General features: G+C 50.3%; 1 protein-coding gene across 1 annotated transcript in view; it reads left to right on the top strand.

Moving 5' to 3' along the window:
* Positions 1 to 20,183, top strand: part of SLC6A11 (solute carrier family 6 member 11) — a 104,987-nt gene extending 84,804 nt beyond the window's left edge. The window contains exons 7-14 of the mRNA XM_008152064.3: positions 3,168 to 3,271; positions 8,132 to 8,256; positions 9,817 to 9,929; positions 12,177 to 12,314; positions 15,071 to 15,173; positions 15,954 to 16,054; positions 16,673 to 16,843; positions 20,031 to 20,183. Coding sequence (XP_008150286.1) covers positions 3,168 to 3,271; positions 8,132 to 8,256; positions 9,817 to 9,929; positions 12,177 to 12,314; positions 15,071 to 15,173; positions 15,954 to 16,054; positions 16,673 to 16,843; positions 20,031 to 20,183 — 1,008 coding nt within the window. The remainder of the gene's footprint in view (positions 1 to 3,167; positions 3,272 to 8,131; positions 8,257 to 9,816; positions 9,930 to 12,176; positions 12,315 to 15,070; positions 15,174 to 15,953; positions 16,055 to 16,672; positions 16,844 to 20,030) is intronic.
* Positions 20,184 to 20,829: the final 646 nt, after the last annotated feature.

Raw genomic sequence — 20,829 nt, 5'->3', positions numbered from 1 at the left:
CATGAACCTCTAGACCCAACAAGACCCCTCTCATTGCTTCTCCAGTCTTTGAAGGCATGCCTCCCCCAGAAAGCCTTCTCGGATGAGAACATGCTAATCTTCCCCCTCATCTCTCCCTCCTAGGCACTGGGTACCTTGTTATCTCATCTCACCCGCAGACAGAGACTGAGTGCTATATATAATGGTACAGTACCTTTTGAAGAGTCTGGCACAAGATTCTGCCCACAGAAAGCATTTAATAAATGGTGGCTCATCAGCCATTCAGGGTTGGTTGAAGGATTTGGGCTTACAGCCTCGGGGCTTTTCTAAGAGCTTTAATGTTGCTGTTTGTCAGAATTCTTTCCATTTGAAGTGACAGCCACCCCATTCAAATTGACTTAGGAAAAATGGGCTCTAAAGTTGAAATGTTCTAGGGTAGGTCTTATTTCAGGTATGGCTGGACCCAGTGACTCAAATCGTATCACCCGTGTCCGTTTTTCTTGGCTCTAGACTCTGCTTTCCTCCGTGTTGGCTTCCTTCTCAGTCAAACTCTTCTCTTGTGGTCAAGCATGTATCCTATTCGCGTGGTTTCACTGAAAGTCCCAGATTGAGTTTCATTGGCTTCGTTTGTGTCATGTGCTCATCCCTGACCCAGTCATGGTGGCCAAGACAAATGCTTTGATTGGCCAGGCATGTGTCATGTGACTATCCCTGAAGCTATCTCTGAGAGGGGGAGAGGTGGTTTCCCAAAGGAAAACTGGGGTGCTGTTCCCTGGAAAGGGGAGCTGGATGGTGTGTGGGCAAAAACAACAGACATCTGTGTTAGTGTTGACATGCTCAGTGAGCAAACTACAAGAAAAATCCCTGCAAGTGAAAAAAATCATGGTTCGGGGGATCATCTTTGAGACATGTGGATGGAAAGCTCTCTTTGGTATTTTCAAACTCAGAGAGTTTATTTACCATGTTGGCGGGGGGTTGGGGGGTCACTGGCCATGGGGCCCAGCTTCGATGGAGAAACCAGCTTTCCCACATGGCTGGGGGCTTCTCTCACTGGCCCGGGAGGAGGCATTAAAAACAAGTGTGAGACTCGGTGCACTGAGCATCCCTGTGGGCATCTCCTGTGAGCTGTTTCCTGAGTCAGCAGCTGTGCTGTGTTTTGCTTTTCCATAGCCTTTGAGATTTGAAGAAAGCACCAGTGCCCCCTGGACCTTGAAATTCTTCCTTTTCCAGGCAAATTACATGTATTTTCTCTCTCTTGGGGATTTGATACTCAACACAAGTAATTTGGGTAAAAGGGAATCCACTGAGGGAGCAAATGGGGAAACAACAGTAGGACTTTAAAACATATCAGTTTCTCTCCTAAATCGTAAACACTTTTCCTGCACTGGACCCTTCCTGTCAACATTTAAGCATCCTTAAGTTTCCACCATTTAAAATAAATCCTCCCTAAATTTTACTAACCTTTTCACTACTACCTCATCTCCCATCTCCCCTTTAAGGCAAAATTTCTTAAGAAAGTTCTTTTACATTCCCACTTTGATTTCCTCCTCATATTTCAACCCACTCTGATCTGCTGGCATTCCCCCGTCCCTCCAGTACACACACTTCATGAAAGAACTCTCCCTAAGTTTCTCATTTAGCTCTAAGGCACTAAACCCAATGACCCTATGTTAGAGGGGGGAAAACATATTCATTTCTTAGGTCGAGAGGCAATGTCATGATCTTCAGTTTAAATAGCTATTTGTTGAATGATTTAATTCAAGCAAATCCAGGGAAGAGTGTCCTGTACTGTGTAATCAAATCCCTAAGGAAGAGGAAATAGAAGCATTTTGCCTGGAAAAGGGAGAGTTTTGGGGCCCAGGGGGCATAGGCGTTTTCTTCAGATCTTGAAAGTGTTGCCACATGGAGGAGAGAGATGTGGTCTGGGTGGCTCCAGGGCTAGGAACACAGGAAGAGAGATTTGCTCTCATTTTAAGAGATGTCCTAATGGTTAGAATGCTCTAAAGAAGAAAGGGGCTGCATCCGAAGAGAGCGCTCCCTGTCATTGGCAGTAATCAAGTAGAAACTGCTCTGTCAGAAGTGCTCAGAAGAGAGTTTTGTGTTGAGTGAGAGGTCACATCTGAAAGTCTTGGATTGGTTTAAGCATGCTTCTCTAAGGTGGGTCTCCATGAACTTGTTCCTTCCACTCCCAGCTGTGTGGTCTTGAGCAAGTTACTCAGCCTCTCTGTTTTAGAGTTTCCTCCGCTGTAAAAAGGGGCTAATAAAAGCACCTCTGTGTAGGGTTGCTGTGAATATTCAAGTGCAGTAATGCACACAGGACTCAGCACTGGTGCCTGGCACGTTGTGTTTAATAAACATTTGCTAGCGTTTGTATTTAGTGCAAAGCCCTGTTCTTAGATGGCACTCAATTCTAAAGCATCAGTCTCATCAGCTGCGTTTGGGGTTTTAGTTGTGGGTTTTCCTTGCTAACTTCCAGGAGCTCAAAAAGAGCCCAGGAGAAAGTGTTAGAGACGCCACTGTAATTCCTGTTGTGCATCTCATGCTGTCCACGGCAGTTTTTGTCAGAGGGGAACTTAAAGAATAAGAAAGTAGTTTCTATGTGATCCACGTAAGAAGCCTAAAATGCATGCAGTTGGAAAGGTGATAAAGATTTGGTGGGCTCTCCCCTTCTCTTGCTGTCCCTTTGCCACTTTTTATGCTCAGGCCAGCTATGCCAATAGGAAACCCTAAACAGAATCCTGTAACAGTCTTCTCATGGTAGTCTTAATCACAAAGGCGAAAAATCACTCATCTCGGTTTAAACAATGAGTATGCTCCAGGTCCTAGGAGCGTACACTCCGTATCGCGTGAATCCTCTCAACACGCCTGCAGGGGAGGTTCACTCCTTACTTTGCAGATGAGGAGACTACGCCTCAGAAAGGTTTCACAGTTGGGATCTAAACATCCAAGTTCTTAATATTTAGTGAACTATTTCCCATAACCTCTGAAAAATCCTGGGATTAATTAAGGAAATGTATATTTAATCAAGTGGTCCCCAAGAATAGAACGTCTAAAAAACATGTTCCTAAGGAGGTTAGGAAGTTTGGGTATCCCTTTGTCTAGTCTCATTGGAGGGTGGGTGTGGATGGGGGATTTCAGAGAGCAGAGCCGACTTCTCTCTGTGCCAACTTCTTTGTGCCTTTCTACAGGTCTGGGTAGATGCTGGAACACAGATCTTTTTCTCTTATGCCATCTGCCTGGGTTGTCTGACTGCTCTGGGAAGTTATAACAATTACAACAACAACTGCTACAGGTAAGCATTTCCCCGGGCCCTGTAGGCTTTCCACCAAACCCTGAGAGCTCTCCGCTCGGCCTAGCTAGCTCATGTTTGCAGAGCCCACCTTGCAGAGCCGGACAGATGGGCTATTTCTCAGCCTCTCCCTGCACCAGGATCAAAGAGTAGGCCATGGAGGAGCTGGGAGAATAACAAATACGGTCAGAGTGCATTCCAGGATGCAAAGGAATCCACTCTGAAATCTTACCCAGGCCTCCGTCTAACCCTTTTCCCAGGGTAGATAGTGATTTGCCCCAGGTCACATAGCTAGTAAGTGGCAAAGTTGGGATTTGAACCCAGGTCTTCTGACACCAAGGGCCTTGTACTTCTGCCTTCTGCCTTTTGTTCATAAACCTGCTCCTGCCCCTTCTCATTTGACAGTAGGGAACAGACAGGGCCTTCCCAGGCCTTCTGCAGCTGCCCAAATCCAGCACGAGGAGGGGCCTTATGGGGAGGTGAGCGAGGCTGTCTGGCCTCCCAGGCCAGCAATCTGAGTTCTGCCACAAGGCTGAGACTTACAGAGGGGCAGGGACTTGCCAGGGTCATCCAGCAGTGCATGGTGGAGCAGACATTTGCATCCTGGTCTCTAAAGTCTAGGCCCATGGTCTGTTTGCTGAGGTCTCTGCACCCCTGAACTTAGTGCCTGGTCACAGTAGGTGAATATTCTGGGATGGCTGGATAGCACATCTCTTCCTTAGAGTCCAAGAGCTCCTTCTTCCGGCATAAACTCATGGAATAATGGCAATGAAGCCACCTCTGATCACAGGTTATTTGAGAAAGGAAGGGTTTTTCAGCAAATGATTCTGAGACTGCAGAAGTATTGGAGGGGATAGTGAAGATAGGTACTCATACTTTGTCTCATATATGCACCATAATAAGTTTCAGACTGATTAAAGAGTTAAATATTTTTTTAAGAGGAAACCATTCTAAAACTAGGAATAAAATTCCGGTGTGTGATTCCTCTTTCTCCCCGCTTCCCCCCTCGACACACACACACACCAAGCAATTCTCAGACACCAGCTGGGTGTCCTTCAATTCAACTCTATTCTGACACTGTAGGCAGTGTCAGAGATAACATCAAGTTCCACAAGTTAAGGACTGAGTCCTGCAAGACTGCCCCTCCCCCCTTCAGACCGCAATTACAAGTCCAGGTTGTCATCTGTGCTTCTGACTGACTGGCTATGGACTGGAGGTTCCAATGGAGGTTCCAATGACCCCCTATTTGGGTTCAATTAATTTGCTAGAATGGCTCACAGAATTCAGGGAAACATTGTACTCACTAGATTACTGGTTTCTTATAAAGGATGTTAACTCAGGAACAGCCAGATGGAAGAGATGCATGTGGGGGCAGGGACTGGGGGGGGGGGGGCAAGGGAGGAGGGGATGGAGCTGCCATGCCCTCTCTGAGTGCCACTCTCCCCAAATCTCCCCCTGTTCACCAATCTGGAAGCTCTCTAAATCCGACCCATTTGGTGTTGTGTGCGTGTGTGTGAGGCTTCATTACATAGGCATGATTGATTAAATCGTTGGCCATTGGTGAAAAAACTGAATGTCTAGCCTCTCTCCCCTCCCTGCTGGTCAGGGGGTGGCATCCTCTCGGAAAGCTGGCTTCGTGATAACGTTACTAACCCATTTGTTCAGTCAGCTGTGTGCATTATGTGTCTATCAAGTGTGAGACACCAGGATACAGATACAGACAGCAATGGCATACCCCAAGTCTATAGTTTGTAACTTGGGGAATCTCAGGAAGTGAAAGGTCCAACATGCAGAAAAGAAAAGCTGCTGTGGAATCCAATACACAATTAGGCAGCAAGTAGTATTGTTCCTGTGGGCCTTTGGGTAGACAGGTAATTAGGTATGGCTGGACAGGGGCATACTGGAGAGGTAGAAGGTCAGGCCAGGTTGTCCATAAGATCCTTTCTTCCTCCATGGTGTTGTCGGGGAGGTGGGTCTGAGGGATGGTGAGAGGTAAAGCACTCAGTGAGCCACAACACAAAGTGGTAACCATGGGCAGGAAGGGAAAGGCCGTGGGACAGGGAGAGCAGCACAGCAGACCTCAAGTCCAGGTTGAGTGTGACCCCCTTGGGATATTGGAGAGGGATGCTATCTGCATACACTTATCAGCACTCCAGCAGCCAGCGTTTAGCACTGGCCCTCTGTGCTGGGCACTGAGGAAGTCACTTGGTCACTGTCAGTCACCTCCAGCTAGGCTGTCAGCTCATGAGGACATGGGCTGGCTCTTCTTTTGTGCCATCATCCCTCAAGCATAGCATAGCTCTGGCTGACATGTAAGGAAGCATGGAAGGGCCATAGCATTATGCAGATGAGGAAACTGAGGCCCGAGGGTAAGTCACTTGTGTTCACATTGCCAGTGATGGAATGTGGCTTTGAACCTGGGTCTTTCTATTCCTCATTACCAGGCATGACCAATTCTTTCCCAGCTACAGCAGCTGGCGCAGATTTGGCCAAGACTGCCTGGTTGTCAGGCTGTGTCTAGAGGCAGGGGCAACTTTCTTCCCCACTGAGCACGTGGGTGAATATGCTGGTCGCTCATCATCCCTTTTGCTTCCCCATCCAACAGGCAGGTTTCTCTTCCTCCCATCAGCTGAGGAAACTCAGTCCCCTAAGTGACATTGCCAAATAGGAAGGCTTGTTTTATTTCCTTTTCCAAGTTGTTTGCTAGCAGGTCTTCCCAACTCAGAGAGAGTAAATTAGTACCCTCTCTTCTGACAGCATAATAGCTTCTGGAGGTCTTCAAAGCTGGCTCAGCTGCTGCCAATTTCACAGCACTTGTTACATAAGCTTTTCACCTAAAAGGTTCCCTGTGGGGGAGGAATTAGAGGGATGGAGACAGAGCAAACCAGGTGGGGAAATTTCTCCCTTCATGCAGCTAAGCTCCTGAGGGTGGGGGGTGCAGGGCACAGGACTGAAAGGGACCTCAAGTCATCTCAGAGCCTCCCTGTGGTGTAAGGAAACCTCTCATGAGGCCTCTGGGGCAAGATGGGGACTTTGTGATAAGGAACAATTGTTTTTCAGCAGCCATATGATGCTCAGAGACAATTATCCACGAGTCAGGGTTTGGAGGTCTACATTCTTAGGGAGCATCTTTTCTGTGTAACTGCTAGAAAAAGCCTGGGCTTTGGTGTCTGAGATGAATGCATGCACATCTCAACTTCACCACCGATGACTGTGAAACCTCCTCCCTGAGCCTCTGGATTCTTTGCTATGGGGTTCAAAAAACCCTAGCACAGGACTGGACACATTGCAAATCCAAATGATACAGAATTCCAGAGGATATGGAGAAAACGCTTTCCTCACCAGTACCACCTTGTTTCCCACTGTTGGATAAGTCAGGGTCAAGAAACAGGCACGAGGAGCAGATTTATTCCAATCCTAGGAGTAACTCTGCCTTACCTTGAGGTGAGCTGAATTTCCTTTTGAGAGGTGGTACATCAGGCTTGCAGATAAAGTCCCCATGTCTGCCAGCCCATCCTACGTCCACACTGCCAGAAGAGTTCTTTAAAGGAACCTGTAGCAGTCGCTCATTGCCACAATAATGCTGTGTAATAAACAGCCCCAAAACTCAGTGGCTTACCACAACAAGCATTTGTTATTATTGCACCTAAGTTTGCTGGTCAGCGGGGGAAGCTCTCCTTAGGGCTGTGGGTTGAATGGGTTTGGCTCCAGGATCCAGGCCAGGCTCAAGTCTGGTCTATATGGGTACATTCTGGGTTCAGGCTGCAGGGACAGCAGTTCTCCTGTGGAAGTTCTTCTCATGGCCAAGTCACAGAAGGGATAAAGGACAAATCAAATCACACCCGTATATCTGTGGTCTCTGTTTGTATTATATTTGCTAACATCCATTAGCTAAAACAAGTCACCTGTCAGATATTCTCCACCTCAAGGAAGAAGATAGGGGGAGCAACTACTTGCTGGAAAATGATTTAATCTATCACAAGGCCCAAGAGTCAATAGATTGAATCTACCCAAGCACCTTGTCTTATAGCTGGTGAGATCAGGACCAGAGAAAATATATTGCAGAGAGAATTGGAACCCTGAGCCCGTCTAGTATGCTCTCCACTATGCCCTTGATTCTCGGAGCCATTACAAGACAACAGGGTATACCCTTCGGTTGTATTACAGAAAGTATGGTGTCAGGAGAAGAGGAGGTGAGAGTTTGAGTCTGTCCTTAATCTAGTGTTCATTGTGACATTGGAAGAGGGGACTGTCACTGCTCCGATAAATCTCTCTCTGAGGGGCCGACCTGGAAGGGCTGCCTTCTAGCAGCAGCAGAGCAGGGACTGAGCAGGGAGGTCTGTGGGTGCTGCTCTGGGAGAAAGCCGGGCCAGGAGGGATGTCTTCTCCCAAGGCTGTGGGGAGCTTGCAGTATGAAGCCCGTGGGTGCTCCCTGGCTGAGAAGCAGCCATTTCTCAGAGGCTTCTCTGGCCTCCTTTTTTGAGCTCCTAGAAAATCAGTCCTCTCCTGCTTTGCATGGTTTTCTCTCCTGCCAGGGACGTGGCGGGTGGGGCAGTGGTTTGTTTCCAAGTGTTTTCTTACTAGTTGTGCATTTTCCCATTTGCCATTCCTCTCCTGCCTCCCTTCCCACTCCCTCTCCATGTTCTGGTCTGTGACCTACTTATCATCTGGAAGTGCAGCAGAAGCTGTGTGACCCTGGGCCAGCCACCTACCCCCTCTGAACCACCAGGGCTTCATCAGGCCGATGGTGCTATCTGTGCGCTCGCTGCCCTGCCCACACGCAAGACAGCATGGTGCTCAGACAGAATGTTCCAGCCTGTGCCACCCCCTCTGACCTGAGCCCCTCTCGCTGCTTCCCCTCAGGGACTGCATCATGCTCTGCTGTCTGAACAGCGGAACCAGCTTCGTGGCCGGCTTTGCCATCTTCTCGGTCCTGGGCTTCATGGCATATGAGCAGGGGGTACCTATTGCCGAGGTGGCAGAGTCAGGTAAGTGACAGAGGTTGGTGAGGTGTTGGGTGATGGTTACACCGAAAATATTACCTTTTTCCTCAGCACATTCTCCTGGGTCAGGTCTCGGAAGGTGATCCACCATCTGTCCTCAAATAGGATCCTGGGAGTTACCTGAGAGAGAAAACGTTGACACCTCCTCACTCCAGAATCCAAGCATCTCTCCCTCTTTCTTCTTCTCTCTCTAAAATTAATAAAAACATTAAAAAATAATAATCTCTGGTGGGACATTTGTCCAGAGCAGCACAGGGAGCCTACCCTCTCTAGCCTTCATCTACTTAATGCCAGTCATGCCCCCGTTCATTATGACAACCCCATTCATTGTGTAGATTCTGCCTCCTCAGCGCTGCTCCTCTTCATCCACTTTTCCCCAACTCCGCTGTCCCCACCAGCCCAGACCACCATCACCCTCACCTGGATGACTGCAGGAACCTTACACTGGCCGCCTTGCCTCCACTGTGACCGCTCTGTTCCACACGCTACCCTGCAGAGTAGTTTTTTCCACGGTGTCAATCTGATCCTGTCCTTCTCTAATATAAAGCCTTTGTTGGCTCCTCAAAGTGCTAAACTCTTAGCCCCACGCTCCTGCATTGCCCAGCCCCTGTGGCCTCACCACCCTCACCACCCGCTTTGTTCCCCCATGCTCACTCTGCCCCACCTCGGTAGCCTGCTTTGACTTCTGGGACCTGGCTCACTTCCTCCTACCCCAGAGCCTTTGCACATGCTGTTCCTACTGCTCCAAGAGCCTCTCTCTCCCTTTCCTTTTCTAGATGCAGGTTCATCATGAGTGTGACATTCTTAAGTATAGATTGCTGTGTGTTTGTATCAAACACACTATAGGCAAGGTTATTGCTACTGAGGTGTGCAAAATGGTGAATAATTCTTCCCTTGATTTACATGATGTTTGAATTATGGAAAAATTCAATATATATTAAAAAGTACAAAAATCATTTGTGTTTACACGACAGAGTTAGATTCTAATCTCAGATAAGTCTAAAATGGTTTTTCACCTACAAGAACGTCGTGGGCCCTGGCTGCTGGGGCTCAGTTGTTTGAGCGTCGTCCTGGGGTGGTTGTTTCTCATACGCTACCTCACCAAGTCCTTACAGCACCTCTGTGAGGTGCTCTATCGGGTCCTCCACTGGTGGCCAGGCAGAATGTGCCTCACCACAGACTGACCAAATTAGGATATCTAGATTGGGCCTGAGAGCCTGCATTTTAATAAGAACGCTTCTCGCCCTGATGATAATAGTAGAGACAGGTCTGTTCAGAGCAAGGTCTGTGTGTTAGACCAACCTGGGTTTGAATCCTGACCCTTGCAGACCCTGGCTTCCCTCTCTATGCCTCTGCTAGCTCATCTGCAAAATGGACATCATAAGAGTACCAACCACATGGGGTGGCTGGGAGATTTAAGTGATTTGAGTGAGAGTTAGACACAGCACCTGGCACAAAGGAAGCAACAATACACGATGGATTAGAATAACCATGAATGAGGGACTGGACTCCACCCAGCACCTTCTCTCTCTGCTTCCTCTCCAGGCCCTGGCCTGGCCTTTATCGCTTACCCCAAGGCTGTGACCATGATGCCTCTCTCCCCACTGTGGGCCACCTTGTTCTTCATGATGCTGATCTTCCTGGGCCTGGACAGCCAGGTAAGGTGCTGGAGAAAGGGGGCAGCCCAGGCCGGGAGGGCAGGGAGGCTCTTGGGCCAAGTCACCACCTCCTGGTCCTGGTCATCAGGGCCCTGCCTTCTGTCCCCACCCTGCTTTCCTACCAGCACACCCTCCATCCCCCAGGTGGCCTCCACAGTCACCCCCAAACATAGCTACTTGGGTCCCTCCAAGTCTCCCCAAACACTCTTTTCCTTACCCGGAATCCCCAACTCCCAGTTCAAGTTTTTAAAACACTGTTAAATACTTCCATTCTGGCAAATACCTGTGCCCAATGGTACCACCTGGCAAAGCAGAAGAAATGCTCAGGAAGTGGGCAGTGGTTAGAGATATCTTAGCCCGACTAGCATGTGTCCCTGTCCCAACCAGGGACATAGGAAAGCATCTCCTCTCCTCCCCCATCTCTGTATTGAGGCCACCATGACATCACCCAGGCAGCCCCCTGGTCCTCAGTGCCACCACCAGCTCCCCATCTCCCACATCTCGCCTGCCTGCCTCTGTTGTCAGTTCCTATAGGGCTGTCTCGACCCGCCCTCCACTTGGCAACCTTCCTTCCTCAGTGAAGAGTGTACAGTTAGGACTAGCAGTTTGTCATTTGTCCTCACACAAATGCATGCACTTACATCCTCTCACACTGTAACACTCCCCCAGCCTGTCCTCCCAATCCTCTCCCTGGTTGTTCAGCCAGAATCCTGTGGCCTTCAGTGGCTCTTCAGTCCCAGAAACCCGCCCTTTGCCCCGCTGCTCCATCGCCACTGGTTCCCCTTAGAGCCCCAGAGAATGTCCTCCAGCCAACGCCTGGCTCTTCCGTCAGACTGGGGTCTATTGGCAAGGTGCTGCCCATCACCGTGACCTTGTGCGAGTCACTCCGCACCAAGCCCCGTGGCCGGTGTGTCTGTCAACCCATCCAAGTCCAATTTCTTCCCCTGGGTGGTTTCTCAGACACTGCTAAGCCAGGCCGAGCTGCTGAAGCACCGGGTGTTTCTGCTGATAACCTTCCCTCCATTGTCCTTCCTAATCTTCCCTTCCATTGTGGCGGTGGAGGCCTCAGAAGGGGGCTCAGCTTCTGTGAGTCGGTGACAGGCCCGCCTGGGCACAGGGAAGTGGGGGTGGGCCCTTGGCTCTGTGAGTCCCTGGGCTGAGCTGGGCCAGCAATTGGGCTGAGATACTGTGTTTGCCAGGGGACGAGGGGGTTTGGCATGGAGGGCAGATGGCCGCTCTGCTCACCCCCACATGCTATACTGGCTTTGTGCCTGGGCTGTGTCCTCAGCTCTCTGTCACAATAACCACACAGGCTGGGGGCTCCTTTTGTGATTCTTGTTTGCAGATGAAGAAACTGAGGTTCAGAGATGCCAAGTAGCTGACAGGGACATGCACCCAGACCCGTGTGCCTGTTAGTGAACCTGCTGTGATGTCTCTCTAGGTTCAGTCCTGGATGAGCACAGCCAGCCTTGCTGTAGAGCCTCGGCTTTGGAGTCTGGGCTGGGATTGAGTCCCTGCCCCACACCTCTTGCCCGCCCACAGTGTAACGCTAGGCTAATCACTTCCCCTCTCTGTGCTACAGTCCCTTTGCACAATGAGGATGCAGATAACTATCCTGAGGAGATAAAATGAATCATAAAGGATTTGGGACCAAGAAATGGTCTGCTCACTCCCCCGCCACCCCCCTCTCCCCCCCTGACTCATGCCAGGGCAATACAGGGACTGGGGCTGCTTTAGCTCTGATTGCCTCCACCCAGAAGCAAAGGATGGGGGACTATCACAGTCCTGGAGAATTAGCAAGTCACATGCTACCTGCCCGCAGAGACGGACCAGAGCCTGCCGCCCCCAGAGCACTGGGCTCTCAGGACTCCTGTCTTCCTCCCAAGCAGGGGCTGGGTCTCATTTAAGTCACTGACCCCAGGACAGGGCCCAGCACTAGGCCATTGGCAGGCAGCATGGGGGAGAAGGAGTACTGGAGTCAAGAGTCCCCAGTTCAGGTCCTGACTCTGCCACTTCCTTGCTGAGTGACCTTGGGTAGGTTACTTCCCCTCTCTGAGCCTCAGTGTCCTGGAGCCCTGTAAGTGCTGGGATTGTTGCTGTTATTCCCGGGCCCTCCGTCCCTGTGAGTGAGTGTGGGAATGAAGGTAAGCCCCGTGGGGAGGAAGCCCAGGGTCAGGCTTGCTGTGACCAGGGCCACTGAAACCCCCCTTGCCTTGGGCTTCACACCATTGTGTCTACCCCGTCCAGTTTGTGTGTGTAGAAAGCCTCGTGACCGCCGTGGTGGACATGTACCCGAAGGTCTTCCGGAGGGGCTACCGGCGGGAGCTGCTGATCCTGGCCCTGTCGGTCATCTCCTATTTTCTGGGCCTCGTGATGTTAACGGAGGTGAGTGTTAACGGAGGACACGCACAAGGGTGACGTGTCCGGGCTTGGGGTTGGGCAGGTCTGATGTCATATCCCAGTCTGGAATGGAGTAGCTGTGTGACCCAGCCAGGTGTAGTACCTTCTCTGTGACTCGGCTCTGAGACTCACTGAGTACCGCAGTGAGTCTCAGCACAATGCTTTGCCGTGTAAATGCTCAGCTAAAGGTCACTGCTGTCATGACCAGAGAGGAATAAAGCTCCCAGAGGGAGTGCTGGAATTGATGCATGGGCCACCCCTAACAGTCACTTGTAACTTCAACTAGTTACTGTTATTGGGCTAAAGTTCAAAGCAAGCTATTCTGGAGCATCGCTGAGAACAGACACACGTGATGATGTTTGGCACCTTCAGGCACGGTGTTCTACCTTCAGCCCTCCTGTGCACCCGTCTTCTTGTCTCCAGTGGGCCTGTGGATGAGGAGGGGTTCATCATGACCCTCAAATTAAGACTGCTCCATAAAATCATGTCTCTCTCCCCCTCCTGCAGCCATCCTGTCTCATAAATACTTTCTCAAGTATGACATTAGGTATCTTTCTCCCTACTCTAAAAAAAAATAATTTAAAAAGCAAAAAAAACAAAAAAAAAAAGAGCCTGTTGCTTAGAGACAAGAAGAGGTTTATAAGAAACATGGGCAGAAATGAGGAAACTCAGAATCAGACCAAGTAGCTGCTGTGATACCGAGGTCAGCCCATTGAACCTCCTCATCTTCTACCTCTCAGCCAAATGCTGCTGCCTCCTGGGAGCCTCCTCTGCTTTCCTTCCCCACAGCACTTTTTCCCAGGCTCAGCCCAGCCCCCCTCCCACTGTAACAGTGACCCATCTGTTCACCTGTTGCCCCCAGCAGACCCTGAGGTCCACAGAGAGACCTCGCTTGGCTCTGTTCCCCCAGGGCCCGCTGGAGTGGGCACTTGCTGTGAGGTGGCTGGTGTTATTCCTGCTCCTAGTCATTGTCACATTAACGGGACTGATAATCAGTGTTTGAGCAAATGAATGGTGTGGCACTTCTTGCCATCTCACTTCTCCCCAGGCAGAGAAACCGGGGCTGCTGTGAGCAGGGCCTCATTAAGTGCTGATTAATTATGCAGAGTCGAGTCTTTTGTCACACACAAATTGGGGGTTAACCTGATGAGTTAAAGAGGCTGATGAGGACAAGACTGCAAGAGCAGGCATTGGCATGGGCAGCACTGGCTTGGCGCAGGCAGTGCAAGGTCCTTGTGGGCCTCTGGCCCTGGGCCCACCAGCTCTCAGAGCCTTCATGTCCTCCCTCCACCTGAAGCCTCGGCCTGCCCAAGGGTGCCTTGCAGCCCCCGGGGCCCTGCAGGGAGCCAACACTTAGCTGCCCGAGACCATGACTTCACATGTCGATCTCTTGCCTCCACAGAGGAATATCTGTGCAATCACACAGGGGAAGTTCAAATTGCCAAATGGGCCGTGTCGGCCTCGGCCTTCACAGTAATTGCTGGCAAGAGAGCTTCTCCCTCATTTATAGACATTTAAAGCTCGGCTCTAGGGAAAAAATAGGCCACAAATGTCTTGGGTTCCACCGAGGCAGTATAGTGGGTGGTTAAGCGCATGGCCACCTGGGTTCACTCCTCAGCCCCATGACTGGCTAGCTGGACGATGTTCAGCAAGTGTTCTGACTGCTCTGTGGCTCTGTTTTTCCATGTGAACATTGGGGATAACAATACTGCCTGCCCTGTAATAGGTCAGCTGAGTGTGCACCTCCTTGGCCTCCCACTGCACTTAATCATCACAGATTTGTATATTATGGAACTGGCCCAGGTCATTCCTATAAAAATTGACTGCACACCTCCATGTGCCAAGCCTGGGCCAAAACGGGGACACAGTGTAGACAAGCCCATCAGAGTCCCTCCTCCATGGTCCCTCACTCTACACAATTCAGTTTGCACTTACTGGGGACCTGCTGTGAGCCAGGCTCTGTAATGAGGGCCATAAAGAGGACTAGTGTGCCTTCCCAGCCGGAGCTCAGCACCAACTGAAAGGGCAATACTTTTTAAATTCTAAGTTCATAAAAACATGCTGTGGAAGCCCAAAGAAATAATGAGGCTGTCAGGGAGGGCTTCTTGGAGCAGGTAGCATTTGAGCTGAGCTTTGAAAGAACTTACAAGTGAAAGGGAGCAGCATGTTCAAAGGCAGAGCAGTGAGACTGTGCCTCAGTCTCTCCAGGAGGGAGCATGTTGAAGGTGGCTGTGGTGGTAAGGGGTGGTGAGGCCAAGTGAGGAAGGCGGTCCTGATTGGCAGGCTTAAGGAAGCCAACGGGCAATATTAAACTGTGGTGTGGCATGGTTGGATTTGCATATTAGAAAGGTCCCTGTGAAAGCTGGTGCACAGAAGGAATGGAGAGGTTGAGGCTAGGGAGAAGGCAGGGAGGCTGTTAGCGCCATTAGGGAGAGGTGCTAAGGCTGCCCAACCTCCAGTCTCTGATTTCCTGTGTTGTTCCTAGCATTGGGGAGCAAAGACAATAAAAATCATTATGATCCCAACAGTTCCCAGAGGATGGTGTCTTAGGGGTGCCCAGGTGGAGAGGGCGTAATGTTCTAGGGATCCGGGGGAAGCAGTCTGCCCTGGTGGATGTGACTCCTGGCTGATGGTAGGCACAAGGCAGAGCAGAGGGCCCTTCTCAAGGCCAGCTGGCTGATCCTGCTCCCTCATGTGTCTGTTCATTTCTCTGTCCATGTGTCTGTCCTTTCACCCCATAGGGTGGCATGTACATCTTCCAGCTCTTTGACTCCTATGCCGCCAGTGGGATGTGCCTTCTCTTTGTGGCCATCTTTGAGTGTGTCTGCATCGGCTGGGTGTACGGTGAGTCACGGCCAAGCCCGCCCACACTGCAGTGGCATCAGTGCCCAGGACACAGGCGCCCACAGCAGGGATGGGCTCAGGTTCTCTGTGGCCCATCTCCATCAATGTCAACCTCATCCTCCTTCCCCTCAGAGACTCCTTGGCCCTTCCCACTTGTCCGGATACATTCCTGCTTCTGTACCCCCACAACACAGAGAGGGGTTTCAGGTTTAGGGACTAGGACCTTGGGCCAATCCTTTTGCCCCCCGAGACTCGGTTTTTCCATCTGCAAAATGGGGTCATCATCATCATTATGTCTCCAAGTAGGAGATAACGTAGGCAAAGCAGGCAGCACATTGCCTGGCCCTCAGTAAATACCTGCCTTCTGGTCCTCCTGTTCCTGGAATGAGTTGGACATTTGATGATGATGGATATTCCTGCTGTGAACTTGGCCCTTGCAGCCACTCTGCTCATTGGCAGCCCAGCAGGCCCTGGCCTCCATGCAAGTCAGCCAGCACCTCACCCTGCTTCTCCAGAGACCACTTTCCACCTCTCTCCCAGACTCCTCATTGTTTCCTGGGCTTCGCAGTCAGGAGGGATCCTTCCAATAGCAGACCAGAATCCCTCCTGTAGTTCATCCCGAAACCTCACATAGGTATAACGTCTTGGTAGTTTTAGGCAGTAATGTATCAGGTCCCTGCCACGATCTGCCTGTGTCCAGCTGGGGAAAGCAAACCCTTCTAGCCTTCCCTCTGAGTCTTGTACAAATTCTCGGGTGTGTGCCTGTTTTATTCTGGACAGGAAGCAACCGCTTCTATGATAACATCGAAGACATGATTGGCTACCGGCCATTGTCACTCATTAAATGGTGCTGGAAGGTCGTGACCCCCGGGATCTGTGCGGTAAGTGCCCACCCACCCACTCCCTTTTCCACTCCAGACCTGGCTGAGCTAGAACTGAGGAGGTGACATCACCTGGGCGACCCTCTGTGCTCTCAGAAAGTCTGAAGCATGTGGGCTTGGCGAGGGAGGGGCCTCCCTGAGGTCCGTGCTCTGCCACCAGCTTGCTTGACTCTAAGCAAGTCACCCCCTTCTCAGAGCCTCAGGCTCTATACTTGCAACTGGGTGGCTGTGACCTGCCTCTGTGAGAGACATGTGGCTTTGTTGTTAACTGCGAAAGCAGCACAACTGAGGGTAGAGTTGGGGCTCACCCTCTGACCAAACCGTGGAGTCAGAGGCCTTCATGACATGATGTTGAATAAGAAACAGCCCATTGCTCTTCACCCAGTTCTTGGCAATTCCTGTGGCTCCTGGGGGGTGGAAGAGTCCCACAGCCCCAGTGAGGTCCTGGGTTCTGTGAGGGGTCCATTCCCTGTGTGTCTTATGCCGGTGGGATGGGCCTCAAATTCCCTGTGGACCAGGGCAGAGCCTTGCCTCTCCAAGGCTGTCACATGGGTAGATCCTCTCCACTCCTGGCCTCCTGCACACTGGCCCCAGGGACCTCTCCCCATCTCTCCGCAGAGCATCTTCATCTTCTTTCTGGTCAAGTACAAGCCCCTCAAGTATAACAACGTCTACACCTACCCTGCCTGGGGCTATGGCATAGGCTGGCTCATGGCGCTGTCCTCCATGCTCTGCATCCCCATCTGGATCTTCATCAAGCTGTGGAAGACAGAGGGGACGCTGCTCGAGGTGAGATGGGAGGAAGAAAGAGTCAGCAAGGGTGGCCCAAGAGGCCTGAGGTGTAGGGTGGGGCTTGGCTCTGCCTTGGATAGGCTGTGAGCAGGGTTGAGTCCGTGGGCATCTCTCTGGGTCTCAGTTTCCTCATCTGGGCAATGGGTGGGATGAGAACAGCCTCCCATATGTCTCTCAGGGAAGTCAGATGCTCCTTGATAGGTGTTCATCATGGCCACTATGCAGAAGCGAGGTTGAGCCTGCTGCTCTGAGCTCAGCCTCAGTTTCCTCATCTGTAAAATGGGGACAGTGGTAGTCCCAAACTTACAGAGGTTTTTGTGAGGACTCAGTGAGTTCATATAGGGAAAGCACTTAGACCAGAACCTGGAACAGAGAGTGACCAGGTTAGCGCTTGCTGTTTCGTTAATGCATTAAGGACCTCATTCCCAGGGCAAGGGAAGAGGATCTAATATTTGGAGACTGCTACCTATCCCATGTCATCACCCTGCCAGGTTCTCTCCTTTAGCCCACAGAGCAAATCATAGTGCTGGCATCATTTTCTCATTTAATAGGTAGAGAAACTGAAGCTCAGAGAAATTGTCACTCAACCAAAAATTAGCAAACCAAAATTTTTTATTGAGATGTAGTTGGTATACATTATATTCATTTCAGGTGTACAACATAATGGTTTTATATAGTGAAATGATCACAATAAGTCTAGTTAACATCCATAACTCACATAGTTACAGTTTTCTTCTTGTGATGAGAACTTTTAAGATCTACTCTCTTATCAGCTTTCAAATATGCAAACACAGTATTAATTAACTATAGTCACCATGTACCTGACATCCCCAAGACTTACTTATTTTATAACTGGAAGTTTGTATCTTCTGACCCTCTTTACCCATTTTGCCCACCCACTAATCTGTCCTCTATATTTGTGAACTCAGTTGTTTGTTTTGTTTTTTTAGATTCCACATAAAGTGAAATCATATGGTATTTAGCTTTCTCTGACTTATTGCACTTAGCATAATGTCCTCAAGTTCCATCCATGTTGTCACAAATAGCAAGATTTCCTTTTTTATGGCTGAATAATATTCCTGTGTGTGTGTATGTGTGTGTGTGTGTGTGTGACATTTTCTTTGTTCATTTGTTCATTGATGTACACTTAGGTTACTTCCATATCTTAGCTTTTGTAAATAATGCTGTGATGAACATGGGGTGCGTATATCTGTCCAAGCTAGTATTTTTCTTTTCTTCAGATAAATACCCAGAAGTGGAATTTCTGGATCATATAGTAGTTCTACTTTTAATTTTTTGAGGAAACTCCATGCTATTTTCTATAGTGGAAACCAAAAATTGTCAAACAATTGTATTGAAGTATGTTTAAGTATGATAAAATTCACGCGTTTAGGGTGTACAATTCAATGATTTTTTTAGTGACTTTCAGCATAGTGCATTTATCACCTTCAGTCAGTTTTACAATATTTTCTTCACCCTAATAAGATACCACCAGCCCATTCACAGTTAACCCTGTTCCCACTCCCAGACAACCACATGTCTCCACGGATTTGTCTGTTCTGGACACTTCCTCTCAGTGGAGTGGTGCAGTATGTGGTCTCTTGGTGGCAGACTGAATTATAACCCACGCCATCTTATTTCCTGAACACTCGCTCTCTATTTACTCTCATTTTCCACCTGCTGGCGGATCAGATGGTTTGAGTCCGTTTCTCGCTCAGTTGGCAAACTGCAGTGTGCCAGACACTGTTCTAAGCCATTTACAGGCTCTGAGCCATTTAATCCTCATAGCAATCCTGTGAGGTGCAAGCTCTTATTGTCCCCATTTCACAGATGAGGGAGCTGAAGCACAGAGAAGTGAAGCAACTAGCTCCAGGGCACACAGCCTCTAAGCGGTGAAGCAGAGGCTGGGAAGTCTGTGCTCTCATCCCCTTGATTTTGACGGGCTCATTCCTGTGTTCAGCTGGCTGCACTCAGTTGTGGGCCCTATCACGCCAGGGATCTCAGGAGTTGACCTTGGTCTCCCAGGACAAAGTCAGAGGGAGATGGGGGTCGGGGAGGAGGGGTGTGCAGACACCCGACTGTGATTGCATATTCAGAATCGGCTTCACTTAGCCTGCTTGCTCACCAAGGGGCCTGGGCTCCAGAAAAAGCTATGCATCCGGCCCAAAGGAGCAAGCCTGCTTGTGCTCCCAGAGCGAGTCAGGCTCCTGGGCTCCTGCAGGGAATGTGGGTCAAGGGCAGTTGGTCAATTCTGATTTGGGACCAAACACGTCCATAGGAGAGTGGGCCTGCAGCCCTAACACCTCGGCCACCACAGGCCCCACCCAGCCTCCCAGTGGCCTTTTGGTATTTAGAAACGCCAGTGTCCCCTGAAGAGTCCAGATTTTCTCAGGCCTGGCTTGGAGGGGAGGGAGAGAGGAGGGAGCGGCTACTTGCTGAGCTCCCTCTGTCTCCCCCAGCTCACGTATCTGCTGCACGGAGATGGGGCTTATGAAAAACAGAGAAGTCTGTGGAGGTTTCCAGCCCTTCCCTACTGGGAGAACTTGTGTCGGTTCATCTACCCCCCTCCATTTCCAGAAGGCTCTGCCAACTGGCAGGAAGGATCTGGAAGGAAAATTGGGGTCAATAGTCCTTACCTCAGAAAATTGCAGTGAATATAGTAGATATCCTGGGCTAATGTGTGGCTAAATCAACTAATCTGAGCCTTGGGATAATCCCAGAAGGCATGTGCCAGTGTTATCCCCCTTTGACACATGAGGAAACTGAGCCACAGAGAGGTTGTTTTGTGCCCCAGTTAAATGGTAGATCTGGGGTTCAGACCCAAGTGCCTGGTTCCCAAGTCCACGCTCTTCACTCCTGTTGTGTGTCAGCTCATCCTAGTCACCTACAGTGAGCCAGGCACAGGCTGAGCACTTCAGCACCCCCTACTCCTCACCAAATGCCAGGAGTGGGCATCTCCATTGTCCCCATTTTCCAGAAGTGGAAACTGAGACCCAGGGAGCTCAATTCGCCATCCAGGAAGGAGCTCTAAGTGGCAGAACTGGGGCCTAGACCTCAATCTGATGACTCCACACCCCCTGGCCCCTACCCCGTGTTCACTGTCAGGCTGGGAGAGGCCAAGGCAGGCCCCAGGACCCTGGCAGCCACTCTCACACAGCTCTTCTCCTCCACTCCAACCACCTAGAAATTCCGGAAGTTGGTGATCCCCAGTGCTGATCTGAAAATGAGAGGCAAGCTTGGGGCAGGCCCACGGACGGTGATGGTTAATGACTGTGACGCCAAACTCAAGGGCGATGGGACCATTGCAGCCATCACAGAGAAGGAGACGCACTTCTGAGTGTCCGCCTGCCACCTCGTTTGCCTCTGCTTCCGTCTCCTTCCCCGGGCGTATAAGAGAATACCTGAAAACGTACTTCACCTAATGATAGAGGCTTGCTCGTTTTGCACAGGACGTATTAACAAGTTAATTTTAAGGTGGCTGTGTATACTGTTTTAAAGTCACATTCCCCTCCTCGCCCCCAATTATCATGTAAGTAACATGACGAAGAGTTAATACTGTACAGGGACTAGCAGAATCTTGTGCTAGGACAATTTTAACCGGTGTTTTCTAGGGGTTAAGAAGAAATGTATCATATGGTCAAATTTTTATACTCAGGCTGTGGGCAGGTGGGGTGGGAGCGATGCCTGTCCTCCTCCGCCAGCCCTCTAATCAGCCAGTCCATGCCCCATGTTCCTCCCCGACCTTTGCTGCCCCGCTCCTCGCCACCTCCAGGAGTGGGGGGCTTTTCCTTCAAACCCTCCCTTCCCCATCCCCAACCTCTTAGCAGTGGGTTTGCAGACAGCAAGGCTGTGTCAGAGGAGAAAAAGTCCCAGCAGGCTCAGGACTCCTGGGGTGCAGGCGCGCATCTCCCCTGATCCTACTGGGTGACTTGGGCACTCCCTTCCGCTCCCTGGGCCTGTTCCCCTGTCTCCTGAATGGGAGG

This window comes from Eptesicus fuscus, chromosome 18, assembly GCF_027574615.1.
Source record: "Eptesicus fuscus isolate TK198812 chromosome 18, DD_ASM_mEF_20220401, whole genome shotgun sequence".
Classification (NCBI taxonomy): domain Eukaryota; kingdom Metazoa; phylum Chordata; class Mammalia; order Chiroptera; family Vespertilionidae; genus Eptesicus; species Eptesicus fuscus.
Note: the sequence above shows the minus strand (reverse complement) of the source record. Positions and strands in the feature narration are given on the sequence as shown.